Source organism: Lissotriton helveticus, chromosome 6 (genome assembly GCF_964261635.1).
Source record: "Lissotriton helveticus chromosome 6, aLisHel1.1, whole genome shotgun sequence".
Lineage (NCBI taxonomy): Eukaryota > Metazoa > Chordata > Amphibia > Caudata > Salamandridae > Lissotriton > Lissotriton helveticus.
In genome coordinates, this window is record NC_136067.1 from 1,289,201,510 (window position 1) to 1,289,221,008 (window position 19,499).

General features: G+C 47.2%; 1 protein-coding gene across 1 annotated transcript in view; it reads right to left on the reverse strand.

Annotated features, from left to right (window-relative positions):
• Nucleotides 1-19,499, reverse strand: part of FBLN7 (fibulin 7) — an 877,728-nt gene that overhangs the window by 12,238 nt on the left and 845,991 nt on the right. Inside the window, exons 6-7 of the mRNA XM_078649036.1 lie at nt 19,055-19,192; nt 14,266-14,404 (exon numbers count right to left, since the gene is read on the reverse strand). Of these exons, the coding sequence (XP_078505162.1) occupies nt 14,266-14,404; nt 19,055-19,192 (277 nt within the window). The remainder of the gene's footprint in view (nt 1-14,265; nt 14,405-19,054; nt 19,193-19,499) is intronic.

A 19,499-nucleotide genomic window follows, 5' to 3' on the forward strand; every position in this document is an offset into this window, starting at 1 on the left:
GGGTAAAACCATTGTGTGAGGACTCAGGAGGACCTCTGCTGTACCTCGTTGCTGTATGTGGAAGGAGGAGGGGGATAGTCAGGATGAGTCGGCTTGAGGAGTGGCCTATATAAAGTAACAGCAACGGACTGCAGCAGTGGAATGGTCAGTGGATGGAGCGAGTTATACGAAAGTAGGGATCTGGAGACAGAGAGGAGTTTAAGTGGCAGAAACAAGCCTTAGGCACTAGGACAGACTCCTTTTACTTGCAGAGGTGGCCAGTGTTAGGCTGGCGTGGCTTGCTTGTAGAATAGTCCGTTGTCCGTGCCGTGGTAGGGTGCACCCGTTGTAGAATTCTCATGCTGCTTCCCTTGTGAGTACACAGGTCGCAGGTGATAGTGTCTGGGAAGTCAAGCAGCACTACTGTTATTTCCCGTGCTACTCCCCATACAACAATCAGACAATCCGGTAGCTGCATATCTATAATTACTACCAACAGCCACAACTGGGTACATCAGATACGTATGAGTGGAGACTCAACTTTGCCCCAGAGGCATTCAGAAACATTCAGAAACATCAAGAAATCCTTACTGCAGTGCCATGACAATAACGAGCAGGTATACTAATGTGAAGAAGGTAGTCCAGAGACACTCGCTAAGAGTGCACAACAAATTACTCCCGACCCATCCAATGGGAAAAAGAATCACGCCGAAGGAAGAAATAACCATGCCAGGGGGTACGCCAGAACCCATGGCTGAACCTGCAGAGGCTCCCTCTACCGCCAACATCTCTAGGAGTATTGATCCCAAGTTATTAAAAAGTTTTTTCCAGAAGATTGACAAGGTGTCTGCACCCATGTCAATCACTAACGCAGAGCAGAGTTCCATGACTTTGGATGATAGCTGATCTAGAAGTTTGATAAAAAATTTGGGATCGGCGTTACCCAAAAGCGTGTCTCTGCATATTAGTGCAGATAAACCTGGAGGAGAGGTTTCTAAATTGGATGCCTGCTAGTTTGAGGCTGATATAAGTGATACAATAGCCCAGGCACAAGCACAAGCTCAGGTAAGGCTAACCAGTCAAATTACTTATTTAAAAAGAGTACTGGAAGATACGGTGGCCCAGAAGACAACCTCCACCACCCAATCTGATATAATGTATGATATTTTCTCCGATGGCAAAGGCATGCCTAGGCCACTCGCCCAACTGATGGAAGGAGCAAATATTGTGGACAGTAAGGCCAGTATAGCTAATGACCCTCTCAATACTGACACTATGTGCCAAGGGGCTAAACCTATCAGTACTGAGAAAGATAGTGAGACAAATCCAGGAGCAGCTGTACTGGGGTTCATTGGCAATGCAGTATGAAGCCTGGGGAGTACCGCATTGCCAATTAATTCTGGAAAGAGTGCAATTATTACAGCAGGAACTGTGAGCAAGGAGAAGAAGGGTACACCTAAAAAAAAGTCAATGAAGAATCCAATCATCCCAATATATTTGATAAAGTGGTGGTTCTCTATTTCTAAGGGGTGTAAGAATAGAATGGTCCCAAGTGGTTGTTTGGAAAGTTCCGGTACATCTGAGATCATGGATGCCCAAGATCCAACCCCCAATTATTCCATTGGATGCTTAAATGATACAAGGGATGAAAATGACATATGCATCCCAAGAATAACACAACTTTGCAGTGTGATGGCGGCCAGGGACCTGATGACCCTAATGGAGTGACAATGCATCAAGTGCAGCCTAAAAGAAAAATACCATCTAGGAAGAAATGTTGAATCACAAGAAGATCTGCCAAGGGACTGCAGTCGGATATTGGACCTGAGGCACAATAATCAGCATCTCCTGTACAAGGTCCGGGCACTGTCCAGACTGGGAGCCCGGGTATTAATACCCCAGAGCAACTTGGGACAGCTCTCAGCCTCACTCCTTTTGCCCCGGGAATCATTAGAACAGGGGACAATGTGGGAGGCTAAACTGCAAATAAAAAAAGCTTGCCGGATGTTTTATCAAATGTGACAGGTATCCTGCCCATTTATTACAACTGCATTATATTCTAAGACACGTGTATTAAGGCTGTCGGTATTTCCACAATGTTAATGATGGAGTAAAACCTGCACCCAAACTCTTGATCAGGCTCAACGTTTCATATTTTCCATATTACTACGCAGCTACTGTGAATGCCGGCCGCTGAGCTATGCAAAAGGATGGTGCACTCTTAGACTTCTTTCGCAGTTAGCAAACAAGTTGTTTTTTATGGTCACAAATGGAGAACAAATCGAGTCGTGCTTTTAGAAGCCAAGGAAAGTTCTCTCTTTACATACCGGACCCCTTTAAAGACAATAGGCCCACTTTACAAAAATTTTACTCTGACTTACTCTTGCAGTTCTCCTGGTTCACTCCTAAATTCCAGGGGTTGGCAAAGAGTACTTCTGGTTTGGTCCTGAAATTCAGAAAAAAGCAGGAATACTACAAGAATAACAAAATACACAAGATGATGGACGGAATGTTGCACAATGGCAAAAAATTCACCTGCAGTCACAGATCTGGGTTTAATCCATCATTATTTTGCTCACCAAGCCACCCCAGTTCAGACATGGCCATATGCAAATCAGTCTTGACCCTGTGCCTCATGGGAACCTTTCAGCCCGAACTGCCAAGCCATGTCTTCCCTGGACCGGAATCAAGCATCCTAGGATCGGTTTCTGGCTATTAGCCGTCTTCAGCCAGGATAGCTTGACTCCAGTGGCGTAGTGAGCACGGGACCCACGTCTGGGCATACCCTTCCCACATAGGGTGAACAGCAAAATACACACCGTTGTTCTTGTTTCGGTGGGGATCCACTTGTAGATCCTGCGGAGCATGCGAAGGATGTTGAAGCAGGAGGAGGAGACGGCGTTGGTCTGCTTCGACATGGAGAGGGAGGAGTCGAGGATGATTCCTAGGTTGCATGCGTGGTCGGTGGGTGTCGGTGCTGTTCCCAGCGTGGTTGGCCACCATGAGTTGTCCCAGGCAGAGGGGGAGGATCCGAGTATGAGGACCTCCATCTTGTCCGAGTTCAGCTTCAGTCGGCTGCCTCTCATCCATTGGGCGACGGCCTTCATTTCCTCGTGGAAGTTGGTTTTGGCAATGTGCGGGTCCTTGGTGTGGGAGAGGATGAGCTGGGTGTCATCGGCGTAGGAGATGAAGTTGAGGTCGTGCTGGCGGGCGAGAGGGGCCATGTAGACGTTGAACAGCGTTGGACTGATGGATGATCCCTGGGGTACGCCGCAGATGATGTTATATGCTGAGTCGGTTAAGCTCCCGGCATTCTCTATGCCATTAGTCGCAAAATTGCCACTTAGCAAACCTCTAGCAGCCACCCATCTGCCTTTACCCCCACAAAACATTGTGGTCTATGAAGCTAGTAGGGGCCGCATGCTCATCTCCTGTACTCGGTATATTAAATTGTTAAGCAATTGCCTCTTTTTAGTTTCAGGAAGCTCGTGGAAGGTGCAGCTTGTTGCATCTACTTTAGTCTGTATCAGAGGAACCACCTGAGGGCGTTTTTATTTAGCGCATTTCTAGCTACTGTGTAAGGCTGAATGCTGCAGAAAGTTAACTGCAATATACGTGGGAATTGCCTCAAGCACAGTAAAATGGTTATTTAAAAAAAATTCAAAACGATTGTGATCACACGTTTGCATTTAGCAAAGCAAATACTGCAAGCTGAGTTTGTAGTCAAGACGCCTCCTGTAGTATCGGGCAACTGATATGCCCTGTAAGGACCATCGGCTATGGCGTCATCTTCAGTAATCATATGGCAGACACCAGATTTGTTATTTGTTTTAGGTCCATGCCCTCAAAAGGGGGATTATTGGCAGTAACAACACACATTCCCTCTCAAAAACAGTCAGCTATGGAAGGTCAAATCCAAATTTAGCCGACGACCAGTGTATTGGGAAAATAGGCAATCCTCCTGTATACTAACGATGCAGTGTTAATTGCCCGTACGGGTGTGGCCCTACAAAAGTTACTAAACACCTATGTAATTTACATGCAAAAATTAGGGCTAAAAACTAATGAGTCAAAATCTTTCATTTTAATCCCTGTAAGGAAGGATAGGAATTTCCAAGTATTTATATTTCCAGAAAAATAATAGCCCACACCAATACCTTTTCATACCTAGGTGTAACATTTGATAGGCATCTATCATGATCCCGTATGCGCGCTACTAGGGGGCTATCATTAGAAAGAAGCATTATTGCTCTCCATTCTTTCATCAAAAAATTGGGGGCGAAGCCTATCAACATGGTAAGAAAGGTATACACAGCTTAATCAGTGTTAGTATCATCTTATGGGGCAGGCATATGGGGCCATACTAATTCATCTCCCAACAAGTAATAGAGGAAATTTTTTGGAAAAAGCTAATGGACCTTCCCGTAAGCTGCTCCAACTTTAATACCCATACAGAATTGGAGGTCCCATATCTGTCTGACACAATCTCTGTGGCACCCATAATTTTGTGGCATTCCATCTGGAGAAGGGAGTCTATTCAGACTACCCAAAACCTAATTGAAGATTGCCTATCCATGGAAAATGCACATAGAATTCCATGGATTTCATGTATTAAATCAACATTCTCCGCTTTAGGTTTGGAACGCCAATTAACTAACCCCAGGGATTGCATGAGCATCTCAAGGCGGGAGGTAAAAGCCCATTTCCTAAAGCAAAGATCAGATGCCAGACTACAATCAAACTGTACAAAGGTATTGGTGAAACTATATCTTGAAGGTCCGAAGCCTGAGGACGGGATAAGGTCATACCTATGCACTGTATCAAATGCATGTCATAGATTCCTTTTAATCATATTCTGAATAAATCTTATTCCGTGCATGCTGGCACATCCTGCAGGTATTTACTCAATAAATGACTTACCCTGCTGTCCCTGTGACAATTTATCTGTACAATCAAATGTACACATTTTTTTCTTCTGTAAATTTTATAGGGACCCCTGTAAGAGATTCATTTTCCCCTTGATGTGCAAATTTCGTTTCAAACAATGTCGCGTAGCAATGCTCTTTCTACAATCCCTGCCTAACCCCATGGTTTGTTTGTCAGTCTTTTTTAACGCAATCGTGGAAAATCAGGCGGCCGTACATCATCACTAAATGAATGTCAAATAGTTTTTAATTACTACTGTTATTATTTTGCTTTGCTATTTTTACTCACACTGATATGTACAGCACTCTGTTTTTGCACTGATTGATTGATGTTTTTAAAAAAAATTGTATTCATTTGTCTTTTGCTGTTCTTAAACTGTATTCATCTGTACTTTTATGAACTTATATTATAAGTATCAAATAAAGTAATTGACTGACTGTGACTAATTGACGGACTCAAGGACATTTAAGCCCACATGTACAAAAATCTAGCCTTGTGATTTCCTAATTGCAAATCTTATCAAACCACAATTGAGAAGTGCAATTCCTGATTTAAGAAAACGTACATCTTTCAAACAGCAATTCCTGCTTGGTCACAAATCGATGAGGTAGGTTGCAGTTTGCAACTTATTAGGAACCATAACAAGAATGGTAGCCTTCTGGATTCAGAAGACTAACACATCTGTGATTGCTTTAAAATAAAGCATATAAAAAAATGCAGCCCATTTCCCGTAAAGGAAAACAAGATGTATTTAAGAAATGAAAGTGGGGGGCGTGGCTTGGAGGGCTCGCATGGCGGACGTGCTCTAGGCGAGCTCCGTCCGGCCCACCGATTATCCGCTATTTTATCCTGCCCTCACAGCCTGCTGGGACTTACGGTGCGGTCTGACCATTGCCGAGTCCTGAACTGGGGCTCCGGTGGCAGCTCCGGTGCACCTCCGGCTTCCATTTTGGCCGGGGACATCCGCGGCGCCTGAGGCCTAGCTCCGGCTGGTGGCGCCGGGACCTCGATTTCTGCGGCAGCCCGGGCTGGCTGGGTTGAGGGCCTGGCTCCGTGGTGTATCCGGACGCCGGAAGACTCTGCGGACGGGCGGTCGGAATGACGGAGTGGCGGAGAGCCAGACCTGCTGGAAGTGCGGACGGTGGGGGAGTGAAGGTGCCCCTCGCCATTCCCACTGCGACTGGGCTCGAGACTTTCCTGCCTTGCTCCGCAACCCTCGCAGGGATACCACTGGGGGCCTCCGCCTCCTACGAGACTGTGGCTGCTGACTTTGCATTGGGGGAGCTACTTGGTGTCTGGTGATGAGGCAGTGCCGAGGCCTGCGGTGCGGCAGATTGGCCTGCACAGACCCCTGATCCCCAGCATATCTTTTCCAGACGTTTCCTGGCATTAACGCTGCATGGCAGGGGGAGCGCATTTCTGCCTGGCATCTGTGGGGACCCCCCAATTGACTGTGTTTGATCCTTGCTACGCCTGGGCCCTCGTGTCTGGTTGTGGACCTGGTGCTTGATTGCGCGTTCTCTATTCTTAAGTGCGTTGCCCTCGGGACTGAGACAGGAGGAGCATCTGGTGGCCATGACGAGAGGGAAGGGTAGTGCGGCGCTACATGGGCCTATTGACAAGTACACTGAGCCTGGTGGAGGGGCAGGGGCGCCCAAAGGACGGCAGGGGTCGGAACCGGACAACGTGGCCCTGATGGCGGTGATTACGCAGTCCTGGGATACGCTCCGAACGGAGATTGGAGCGGTGGGGGCCGATGTCTCGCTCCTGCGCCAAGACCTGCACAACGCCGTCTCCCGCTTCACGGAGGCAGAGGGGAGGATATCGAGAGTCGAGGACGATGTCGCAGCCCTGAAACAGCAAGTAGCCAAAATGGATGGGATACAGAGGGGCCTCGCCAAACGTCTCGAAGATGCAGAAGGGCGCGCACGGCGCAGCAATCTACGCTTTGTTGGTTTTCTCGAGGGCTGCGAGAAGGGCGACATGGAAGCCTTGTTGACCCGTTGGTTGGAGTCCTGGCTCCCCCCTGACACTGTGTCTCGCTGCTTTGTGGTGGAGCGGGCTCATCGAGCTCTTATTCAGAAACCTCCGGAGGGGGCCCGCCCGCGACCGGTCATTGCGAAGCTATTGAATTATCACAATCGCGATGTCATACTGCAACAGGCCAGGCTTCGGGGGTCACTCCACTTCGAGAACGCCCGCATTATGATCTTCCCGGACTATACACGTCTGGTCCAGCAGCAGCGCCAGTCCTTTCAGGCAGCTAAGGCCCGTCTTCGAGAGCTTAAACTCCCCTATGCCCTCCTCTTCCCGGCACGTCTGTGAGTGGTATTCCAGTCACGTACTCACTTCTTTGATACACCGGAGGAGGTGTTCCAGTGGACTGACGAGACGGTGCAAGTGCGTCCACGTACGCCGCCTGGATTGGGGGATGCCGTTTCGACTGGAGGGACTGCTTCTGGGACTTCTCAGGGCTCCCGCCGGAAAGGTAACTGGCGGTCCAGATCGCGGCAGCGCTCTGCCCCTGGAGGCGTGGAGAGCCCGAGATCCCCGGCATCTGAATACTGAACGATGACTTTGGGCTTGGCATGCTCTCTGTAATGTATATTGTTCTATTCTTGTCCCGTGTGTAGCTGAAACCTTCCTAGTGCTCCGGTTTTAGGCTGTGTGGAGGTTGATGTGGTGGGCCGCTCTCCCCTGTTTCCCCCTATGGTGGGGTTGGTGGTGAAAGGGGGTGGTTTTTGGAAACATGGTTAGTTGGGTGGGGATCCATTGGCGTGGGGGACCTCGTGACCCACGTTGGGGCCGGGGCAGCCACCTTGCCGCGACAGGTACTTCTGCAGTTTTGAGGTATGTGGGTGGGGGGTGGGGGTTGGGAGTCCATAGTTACAGGGGTGCATGGGGGGGGGCTTCGGGGGTGGTTACACAGCTTGGGGAGGCCTGCCGGTTCGAACTTTGCTTTGTCCTTTTGTCCACATGTCCATGTATTTCTTGATGCGTCCTTCAGATGATGCCCTGCTTTGATGGGCCTCCGGGGCGCCCTGGCTCCCTGCGAGTTCTTAGCTGGAATGTTCGGGGTCTTTTAGATAAAATTAAGCGTGGGGCGGTGTTGCGGCAGGCGAAGCGTCTTGGGGCAGATATTCTCCTGCTACAGGAGACACATATGTTAGGCACTAAAGTAATGTGCTTGCAGAGGTTTGGCTACCAGCAGGTTTACCATGCGGGGTTTACACGAGGGTCCAGGGGAGTTGCTATCCTTATACATCGCAGAGTCCCGTATACTCACACAAGACTTTGGCAGGATACACAGGGCAGGTATGTGGTGGTACAGGGTGTTGTGGGGGGGACCCCCCTAGTTCTGGGTTGTGTTTATGCGCCGCCGCCCTTTCAGTGGTCCCTTATTGAGAAATTGTACGCCATTTGAGCAGATATTCTGGATGTGTTAATGGCAATTGGTGGGGATTGGAATGATGTCATGGATGTGGCTAGGGACAGATTCCGGCGTGGGGGGGAGGAGCTACTGAGCCGCCCCACGAAGCTGCAGGAGTTGGTGGCTGGTATGGACTGGATTGATTCTTGGCGACATACCCACGGAGCTGTGCGTGAGTATACGTATGTGTCTGCAGTGCATGGGTCCTTCTCGAGGCTGGACTACCTCTTTATCCCCAGGGCCAGGGTGGGCTGCTTAAGCTCAGCGATGATTCACCCTCGCGGTCTGTCGGATCACTCCCCGATATCGGTGGAGCTACAGCTGGGTTGGGGCCGGCAGCCGTTTCGCTGGCGTATGTCGGTATGGCATCTTCAGCGGGACGACTATAGGCGGCATATACGTGAGGCACTGTCTACTTATCTTGTGTCTAATGTGGGTTCTGTGAGGGAGGCCACTACCCTGTGGGAAGCCCTGAAACCTACCCTGAGGGGGGTGGATATCGCTTGGTATGTGGCTGCATGGAGGCGTAAACGGGAAGAACTGGTGCGTGCTGAGGCTGAGATTGGGCTCTGAAGCGCAGTCGTAGTCGTATGAGTGAGACTGGTGATGTGAATCAATTATTGTTGGCGCAACAATCCTATGCTGCTTTACTTATGGACAAGGTTCGACAGGTATGGCTTGCTACACGTAGTAGAATTTGCCAGTGGGGTGACAAGTCTAGTAAAATGCTCCATAGGCTTTGCCAGGGGTATTTCCATACGCAGCGACTGCCGGGACTCCCTGATGACGTAGGCGACCCGTTGACGGACCCTGCGGCCCTAGCTGAAAGCTTCGCACAATACTATGCGGAGCTCTATGCTCCGCGTGAGTGCTTCTTGCCTGATCAGATTGACAAGTTCCTGGCTGAACTGCCTCCCAAGGCGGTGTCAGTTGATGTGCATGACGAGTTGGACCTTCCCCTAACAGCGGAGGAATTTGGGTACTGCGTTGGGTGAGTTAAACACGGAGAAGGTCCCCGGCCCTAACGGTTTCCCCAGTGAATTCTTTAAGAAGTATAACACCCAATTGGCTCCTCACTACCGGGCGGCTTTGGAGGAGGCTAGAGACCTGGGTAGGCTTCCCCCCGACTGGCGGCATGCGGAAGTGGTAGTGTTTCAAAAACCAGGGCGACCCCCAGAACAGCAATCCTCTTATCGCCCCATTTCGCTCCTTAATGTTGAGGCCAAAGTGCTGGCCTAAGCTCTGGCCAATAGGCTCCGGACCCATATCTTAGATTTGGTACACCCTGTTCAGGCAGGCGTTATGCCGCACAGGGCGACTAGACATAATATACGGCGTGCGCATGTGGCAATGGAGGCTATTGAAGTGACGGGCAGCAGGCTGGGCTTCTTCTGGCTGACATAGACAGGGCATTTGATTCCCTCAGTTGGGTGTACCTCTTTTCCCTACTTTCGCGACTCAACCTGGGCCCCCGTTTCCTTTCTTATATTCGCCTCTTGTATACTGACTTGACTGCGTCGGATCGGGAAGTAGGAGCGGTATCCTCCTCTTTCAGTATTCGGCGTGGCACCCGACAGGGGTGTCCATTGTCACCATATCTGTTTGCTTTAGCCATGGAGCCCCTTGCTGCACGGGTGCGGATGGACGCTCAACTATATGGGTTTGACTGGGTAGGAGGCCCGTCCGATAGAATAGCGCTTTACGCCGATGACGTCTTATTTTTTCTTACCGAACTACAGCGCTTAGGGCCACGTCTGCTTGAAATCTTGCAGATTTTCGGGGAGACCTCCGGCCTATATATAAATCCCCGCAAGTCTACTTTGTGGGTTGTGGGTGACCAGACGGCGAGGGTGGGAGACTGGGCCACTTCGTTTCAGGTGGCGGTAGGAGGGCTTCGATATCTGGGAGTCTTCCTATCTGACGTTCCAGCGGTGGCTTGGGAACGTAACCTAGTGCCGTTTGGGATCGAGTACGCGCTGATATTAAGATTTGGGCGCGTATGCCGCTCACTATTTATGGGCGTTCGGCCATCTTTAAGATGGTAGCGCTACCGCGCCTATTATACCAACTCCAAAATCATCCCTATTTGGTTCCCTCCAGCTGGTTCTGTCAGGTCAACTTTCAGTTGGGCCAGTTCTTATGGGAGGGGGGTGCAGTGCGGGTGGCGCTGCGCACCTGTTTCCTTTCTACCTTTTGTGGGGGGCTGGCCACGTCGGACATTTTATCTTACTACCAAGCCTCTCATTTATTAGTGCTCAATGAATGGTGGTATGGCGATCGTGCGGATCCGGCCTATTCCATGGAGCGCTTTTTGATGGGCTCCAACTCGCTCCACTCTATCCTTTATTCGGCGCCGCTGCGTAATGCACTGCCCACTGCTACCCGGACGGTGTTCCTAATTTGGAAACTGGCCCTGCGTCGAATGGGGTGGTGGAATGTCCTGACGGCTGAGACGCCCCTATGGCGCAATGGCCGCTTTCTGGCCCTGGCCGCCTTGCAGGGCTTTGTGGGCGGAACAGGGTGGGTATCTCGACTCTGGGGGATGTGATGCATGATACTACTCTCAAATCCTTTCAGGATCTTCGTGTTGAATTTGACATGCCTGGCTCCCAGTTTTTCCGTTACCTTCAATTTCGCCATGCCCTGTCCCCTAGCCTGGTGGGACTGGAGACGTTGCTGGACTTCAATCCCTTGGAGGCAAAGGTCTTTATGGGAGACTTGGTAACCAAAAAAATCTCGCGCATCTACCAAACGCTGGTTATCCATAGCTCCCCTACCCTTCAAGCCTTCAGGAAACACTGGGAGAGCGACAAAGGTGAATTGGAGGAGGAGGATTGGAGGGAAGCTTTGGCCTCGCCTAAAGGCGCAGCTATAGCGATGCGCCTCTGCTTAGTCCAGTTCAAATACCTCCATAGGGTGTATTTTACCAGAGTTCGTCTATTCCGTGCCTCACCGCATTGCCTCCGCTGTCTACAAGATGAGGGGACTTTTCTCCATACCGTGTGGAGCTGTGAGGTCGTGGCACGTTTCTGGGGAAGGGTCTTGGCCTGTCTAGCTGAGGTGTTGGGATGGGAGCTCCCGCGCATGCCGCAGTTTGCTCTCCTACATGTTATGGAAAATGTGGGGGGCAATGTGTATAAACGACACCTGCTGATGCTGGGCTTGGTCACTGCCAAGAGAGACATAGCTAAAGGGTGGAAGGACCCCCGTCCTCCGAACTTGATGGTCTGGAAACGGGGATTGGATTTCTACATGGGTCTGGAAAGTCCAATCTTTATGGCCAGGGGCTGCCCTCGGAAACATTTTAAAATTTGGAAACGCTGGGCGGATTACAAGGGAGTGTGGCTGGAGCCACCTGTGGAACAAGATGACCTTCCTCAAGATGTGTGAGAGGGGCTGTATTGGGGTGACTAGAGGAGGGAGTGGACAAGTTAAGTGGTTTGGTAGTGCCCGATCGTGTGTGTGGCTGAATACATGTTCATTGTGGGTTTTTCTTTTCTTGTGTCGTTCTGGGCCTTGTGAAAGCTGTGCGACGGGTGGGGGTGGGCTGGGAGGGGGTCAAGGTAGGTTGGGGTTTGGGGGGGCGGGGAGGGGAAGGGAGGGTGGGGGGGTAGTTGGGTGGCGGAGATTTCTGATCATCCCGTTGGTATTCTGGTTATATTACAGAAAAGATGTCATTTGCTGCTGATGATTACTGTTTATTGTGACAGGCCCCCTGGACGTCAGGGCCCTGTGCTGTATTACAAATATGACAATAAAATTATGTTTAAAAAAAAAAAGAAATGAAAGTGAAGCTCCTCAGTTTCACTGTTCAAGAGTATGCTCTTAAAAATATTTGTTTCAAAATTCACAAATGGGAAAAGGAATCCTGGGATGCCTTTCCATTTATGGATGGTTACCATCTCTTTTGAGGTGCCAGTAAAATATGAGTTTTGTGACTGTGATTCGGTCGCAAAACATTCATACATACCACTGCAATTCTTTATTTGGAAGGGACGCCCTAAACACGCCCCTTTCACGTACCAAATCGCTAAACACAAATTTCAATTTGGTATCATGTTACTGAATCGGAAATCGTGCTTTATGCATATGAAAAAGCATTTTTGCAGTCAGAAAAGTCCTGACTCTATGACTCAGGCCGTTCCGACTGCAAACATGCTCTTTTATGCATACTCCATTTTCTTGTCTCGTAGAGATAATAAAAACAGAAAAGAAAGTGTTTATTTGATATTAGTGCTTCATTTGTAAAAGTAATAATAATAATAATAATAATAAATACACGTACGTGCAGAGACCCACAGCTTTTCTTCAGAGCCTGCAACCAACTGCCAAATGTTGTGGTTACTAAATACCAAAGCTGCCTGCAAGTGATTCTACCAGCTTCTTTCTTTTTCTCACCATCATACACTTCCTGCCTCTCATTCACTCTTGCACATTCCTGCTCTCTCCCCTTGTCACTTCTTCCTACAGTTCTCTTCCTTCTCCTTTCTCTTCCTCTTTCTTCCTCCCTTTTCTGCCTTCCTTACTCTTCAACGGGGACAAAATCTGATCAAGAAGAATTAGTCTTTCTTTCCATAGCTTTAAAGTATAAAAATGTCCAGCCCTGTTGCTGAGTCACTTTTTCGGTTTCTGTTTTGGAAATTAGTTAAGTAGCAGTGCATCTGTGTGCCCCGAAGTGCACAGTAATTTATTGAGACAGGCCAGCATCAACCTTGACAGACAATTACAAGATTAGATATAAAAACCCTGCTATCATGTAGGGGACACATTAACCTTAATGAAAGAACTGGTCTGTGTGGTTTCATGGCTATGTTGTTGATTACCATGAAGAAGATACCTAAGGTGCAAGTCAGCTTGGTGGCCCTCTATTCAAATACGTTCTAACTATTACAGACAGAACCACTCCATCATAAAATGTCCTCCTTATATCCAAGAGCTTCCCACAACTTCTATTATGTACAGTTTGGCTTAATAAGCCCCACAATGTGGGCTCTGAAGAGCATGGAATCTTCAGGATATAGGTCGGCAGCAGGTCCTTCAAAAGAGGGTGGGAGGTTATGGAGCGGCCTTTTGTTCCAGGCCCCACTCTATCCAGGGCTAGCATTCCTTTAGAAACATTTATTTATAGTTTGTTTATTGACAGCATGATTGCCGTCTTCATTAATAAAGAGGCAGCCTACATGGGTATACTAATGGATGATACCAGAAGTCATCATTTTTCTTTCTTCAGAGTACATTTTCTTTTTAATATTTAGAAATGGGTGCTCACAGCAACAGGCAGCTATTGAAGACGTAACTAGAAGGCCCAACATTAATTTTGTTCCATAGGCCTTGCAAAGACTTGTGAGAATCCTAATCAGTTGTGCACAATTTCTGCCATGTAGGCCAAGGAGTACTGCTACCTCTTTAGGGCCGGACTGTCCGTAGAGGACACCAGGCATTTTCCAGGAGGGCCGGAAGAGTGGGGCCGATTCTCGAGCAGTGGGGGCCTGTTTTGTTACTAGTGGCCGATTTTGCAACAGCGCTGAATTATCGCTCCCCTGTAACAATACAGAAAGCAGCAGCAGTGGTAAAGTGGCAGCAGCGCTGCCTCTCACAAGCACGCCCCATCCCCCCAGGGCCAGTCCAGCAGAATTGTTCCCAGTCCAGCCCTGTACTTCTTCCTTGCTTCTCTTGATGCCTTTATATCTGTGCAATGCTTAACACAGTCTGCTTCACAGTAAGCTCATTATGCCTATTCTGTAGGGTACCCAGCTGTTCCAAATACTGCAGTCTACTAACCACATAATAATGGTAAACCTAAAACACAGTTAATGAAAAACTGAAAAAATATCTTGCCATGATCCGTCATGATCAACCTGAAAGGGATTTGAAATATCCTCATTTTTATCAACATTTGAAATTCGTAGGTGAATTACATTCATACTTACTTTGGTGACGTTTTGACATAGCTGACATTTCCAAATGACCTGGGGCATGCAGGGGTCACACACTGGAATCCACCCCCTGTGTTAATGCACATGGATCCCCCAGAACAGTTGTGTTGGGAGATGTTGCATTCATCAATGTCTGTAAGTCAAAAACAGTGGATTGTTTGGAAAGATCAAAATCACTCTCTAAAATATATTTATGTTTGGCACACATTCATGACAGATAAGTAGCAGTATATTTATTTCTTGTATATCTCCAAAGTTGTTTTCTCATTGTGGCTACAGTGATACTGGTCACCTGAAAAAAACAGCTTCCCCACTGGCATTTAAGTCAGCAAATTCGGTGCAGGCATAATGTCGAAACAAGATGTAGTTGGAGCATAGAAAGTGCCTGGTAGGGTTTTTAGCAAATTTGCCTTATAGCACTGCAGAACAACATACAGTTTTTTCTGTTTGCATATGTCTCTTATAGCTCCAGTTAGATTATTATGCTAAAAGTATAAACACTTTTTTGGTTTCTGTTTTGCAGGCCACTTGCAGGGGGTATGGATACACAAGGCGTGCGGATTAAAAAGGTAAGCAAAAAGTATACATTTAAGGTCAACAGCGGTGCGACAATACTGCAAGGAGTGGCATATAGATTAGTAGACAGAAGCAATCTGAAAGTTGCAATAGGAGCCATTTACATTTAAAGTCAACATCTGTCGTCCTGTCATTTCATAAGTGTTGACATAATCCATTGTATAGATAACTAGCTTACCCGGCGCGCGTTGCTGCGATCTCAGAAGAAAGGAAATTCAAGGAAACTTGTTATGATAAAATTCAATTTACATTGTGTCATTTTTATTGAAACTTATTCATTTTAATATAGAAAACATTTCAAAGTGTCGTTTTAATTCTATTTATTTATTCGAGTGCTTGTGGAAACATAAATGGAAAAATTCAGTATTCGAAAGATTATGAGGGCCCTGGGGGTAAGCATGAGCGCAAAATCCGCTCCGATCGCGGATTTTGCGGATTTTCGGTAAATTCGCGGTCCGCGACCTCTCGCGAATTTACCGAAAATCCGCAATCCGCGAGCGGCGGATTCAGCGGTCAAAAGTTCAAAGCCTAATTTACGATGGCGCCGGCAAGCTGCCAGCGCCATCCTCAAATAGTTACTTAAATAGCTTCAACAGGAAGCTCTGATAGATAAGATACAGCAGGGGCTCGAGCGCCTGCTTTATTTTATCAGTTGGAGCTTCCTGTTGAAGCTAATTAAGTAACTTTTTCAGGATGGCGCTGGCAGCTTGCCGGCGCCATCGTAAATTATTTAAGATGGGGGAAAACGGTGGTGTCTTCTTGAATAAATATGAAGGGCAGGGTTCATTCTGGCACGACGGTCCTGGCACAAAAAATAAACCTCAACAGGAAACACTTGCAGATATCAATAAAGCATGTGCCCTAGTTGAAGCTTAAATTCAGTGACTCATTCATCAGCCCAAAATCAATCGTGAGCGTTGTGGAGGCTGGGCAGGTGTGCCTTCTTCCCAAATATACCATCGAAAATCCGCTGTGATGCTGTTATGACAATAGCAATGTTCTCACAATAGCATTTTTCTTTTTCTTAGAGGCTGTTATCTAAAAGACACAATTTATATTTTCTGGAGATGGATGGCCGCCTGCTGTTTTATTTTTAAGCCGAGCCTTTTATTTTTTTTCTCCAGCTGTAAGTGTTTTGTGTTATGACAGCCCAGAACAAAATGAACCCTCAATGCTTGCAAGGTATCTTGTGGTAATCTCAAATTCATGAGAATTTACATAGAAATTGTTTACGGTTTGTCGCCTCTTAGATTTATAACTCCCCACGCATTTCAATTGTATTGCACACACCGATGCATGCTTGGAGGCAGTGTTTTCCACGCAGAATGTAGTAAAATGCAGTGTATCGGTCTGTTAGCCCTACACAGGAAAAAGCATGTCCATGATTATTGAACATCTTTGAGGATTCTTCTCTTTGGTTTACAAAGACACGATAAAGATTGTGACTTTATTCAGAGATTTTGCTTAGAATTATTTCAGCTAAGAGCTGTTTTTGACGTGAAAACCTGTTACAAATGGGCGTCGATGTGCCCTATTCAAGTACGTATCAAGCTGTTTTCTTTCAAGAGCCATTGGTGCAAATTTCATTTTACTAGTAATAAATATGTGCACTGTATCTTTTTGTTGTCACATTGGAGTTTCAGACATAGAATGCACAGCTAGTGATGGCTTCTGAGTTGATTATAGTTACCCATAGGAGCTGGATATTAATGTAGGAGAAGTCTGTTGGTTTCATGTAATATTTTTATGTAATCAGAACACTCCACAGCGCCGTACCTAAAAATATACATGTTGCGACTGGATCCAGTAGAAACCAATTGCAACTGGCCGCAATGTTAGAGAGACAAGGGGTAGATTCCGCCGACTTTTAGGGTTGAGCACAGTAAGAGTTACAAGAGAAGAAACAACCTCTTGCTCCCAAAAGAGCCAGTTCGAGAGTAGCGCATTTGCATCTTTGACTTTCACGAGCGCAATCCCCGTGCTGTTCCTGTGACCAGGAGCTTCTGTCTCTTAATCTGCTGCTCTGATCGGTCTCTGACCTTTTATACACACAAGAGGCATGTGCACTCGCATGGAAGCGCCGTCCGTTTGGCCCCGCCCACACACTCGAGGAAGCCCCGCCCCCAAATCCGCCGATCCGCAAAATCCGCGGATTTTGCGGATCCACGATCCGTGAATCCGCAAATTCGTGAATCGTGGATCCGCAAAATCCGCCCATGCTTACCTGGGGGGGGGCGATCTTTAAAAAACTTTTATGCCAGAAACCTTTGCGGGAGTGTACTCAACAACTTCCAAAGTTTCATGGCGATCGGATGAATGATGTAGTAATGCATATGCCAGAAACCTTTGCGGGAGTGTACTCAACAACTTCCCAAAGTTTCATGGCGATCGGATGAATGGTGTAGTAATGCATAAAGGACAAACAGACAGACAGACAGACATACATTCGTTTTTATATATATAGAGAGATAAAGAGGAAACAATAAGTAAAAGAGAAATCGAAATGAAAAGCAAAGGAGTTTAATAACCACAGACCTTTGTGGTAGATATGACAACACATGTAGGTGGTCATGTAAACAATGACAGGTCACTTGTTAGCCCACATGTCCAGCAGAGAATATGTCCTCCAAACCCCTGGTGGCCTCCTTTCTCCTGTCTGCTATATTTAGATGTGCCTGGCACTTGCAGCATGCCTGGATGGTGTACAGGCTGTGAATAGTTCTCATCAAGCTTGTCCTTAGTTGCTGAAATATTGCTGTTGTTGACAATAGTCATTTTAAGTGCATTGTTGGATCTATGACCTATGCCCCGTGTCTGTGGATAAGGGCATAGAACAAGATATGCCACTCTGGGAAAAGGAGTTAGCATTTGCTAGAACTTTTTCTTAATTGTGTCTACTTGTGAGTCTCACACCTCTTTATCAAGAACAGCTTGAGAGACAATAAAGATTTGTTGATCTACCACTGGTCAGTGACTTCTCTGATTTAAGTGGGAAGCGGCTTACCTAAAACAGCTCTGCTAATGTCTCCAGCAGGTCTGGTGCAAATTCTAGACAGACCCATTCCCGTGAAATAGCCCACAGTTTGGCTGATGAGACACCTGACTACTTTTACAGGTCTGAAGGCCCAGAGGCTATCGCCTTCGGTCCAGAGGCAACGATAAATCACTTACATCTAAGGGCCTGATTTATCTTTTGATGGACCGCCCAGATGGATGGCAGAGGATATTGATCCCACGATCCTGTCTGTAAAATGTAGAGGTGACCACATGGCTTGTACCTTTAAAGGAATTGCCATCACAGCGGTTCCTTTTGCATACAAATATTCTGGTGGCCATCAGTTTTGATTGCAGTTCACTAAACTTTTAACATTTGTGTTGGTTTTCAGACACAAGTTCTTAAATTGGGAGTTTGTTTTTGAAAATAAGACAAAAGACCAAAGATCCCCACACCCTAGAAGAAAACCCCAATGGTGCGGGAGTCATTATGCTTTTTGTTATGCCCCTCACCGCAAGGTTTTTCCTGGTGGTAATGCACAGGAAAAAAAGACCAGCCGCGGCCGGTAGTGGGAGTACCGGCTGGGCGGTGACGTGGGGCAGGGGGGGGTAGTAATGTATGGATTAAAGACTTTAACAGGTAAGTAAACATAAAAATAAATAAAACGAATTTCGTTGCGCGCACTGCATCGCATTTGGTGATGCAGTGCAAGCAACGAAATTCGTTTTATTTATTTTTATGTTTCCTTACCTGTTAAAGTCCGTAATCCATACATTACTACCCCCCACCCTGCCCCTCCCCCTCCCCACATCACTGCTCGGCCGGTACTCCCACTACCGGCCACGGCTGAAAAAGACATTACTCTGTCCACAAAAATTGGGTGGATGGTGTAATGCCCTTCCATTGTCAGCCTCTGCTCTGTCAGGCCATCAGAGGTTTCCTGTCAGCTGAGCCAAAAGGGGCTCAGTCAACGGAAAACTTACGGTCTGCCCATCTGTAAATGAGACGGGCAGACCGAGGGTTTTGCGCGGAGTACACTGTCCGCAAACTTTAAATAGTGACCTAGTTCATTTTACTTTACATCTTTGAGCCAATTGCAGCTGAGGCAATTCCACATTCAGTCTAACTTGCCTCTCAGTTATCTCACGTCTAGTAGACACAGAAAGTCCTGGAAAACAAACAATGACAATGACAATGAACTTTAGTTGTCACCTTCGCAGCTTTTCCCATCTCCAAGTAGCCTGTATCCATTTGGACAGGAACAGCGAAAGGAGCCAGGAGTGTTTATGCAAGTGTGCATGCATAGCCTTGGAACACCTTCCACTTTGTAAACTTCGCACTCGTTCACATCTGTATGGAAAGAACACAGAGTTAGTTCTAAAACACAGTTTTCGTTTATGTTCATTCATGTTCATGTTTTTTATGAATTGCTTGGTCACTCTTTAACTGTGACATTAACCCACTCCATTGTCGTTCGAAGGTAGGAAACTGATACAGCAGATTCATCATCGGCATGTTTTGCGAGTCTGTAATAGCGAATAATAAGGAATCGCTATTACAGACTCGCAAAACGGGATTCATGTAGGAATCGCAATATTTATTGCGATTCCTACAGCTTCCTTATTTGCGATTAGCTAATTGCTAATCGCAAATAAGG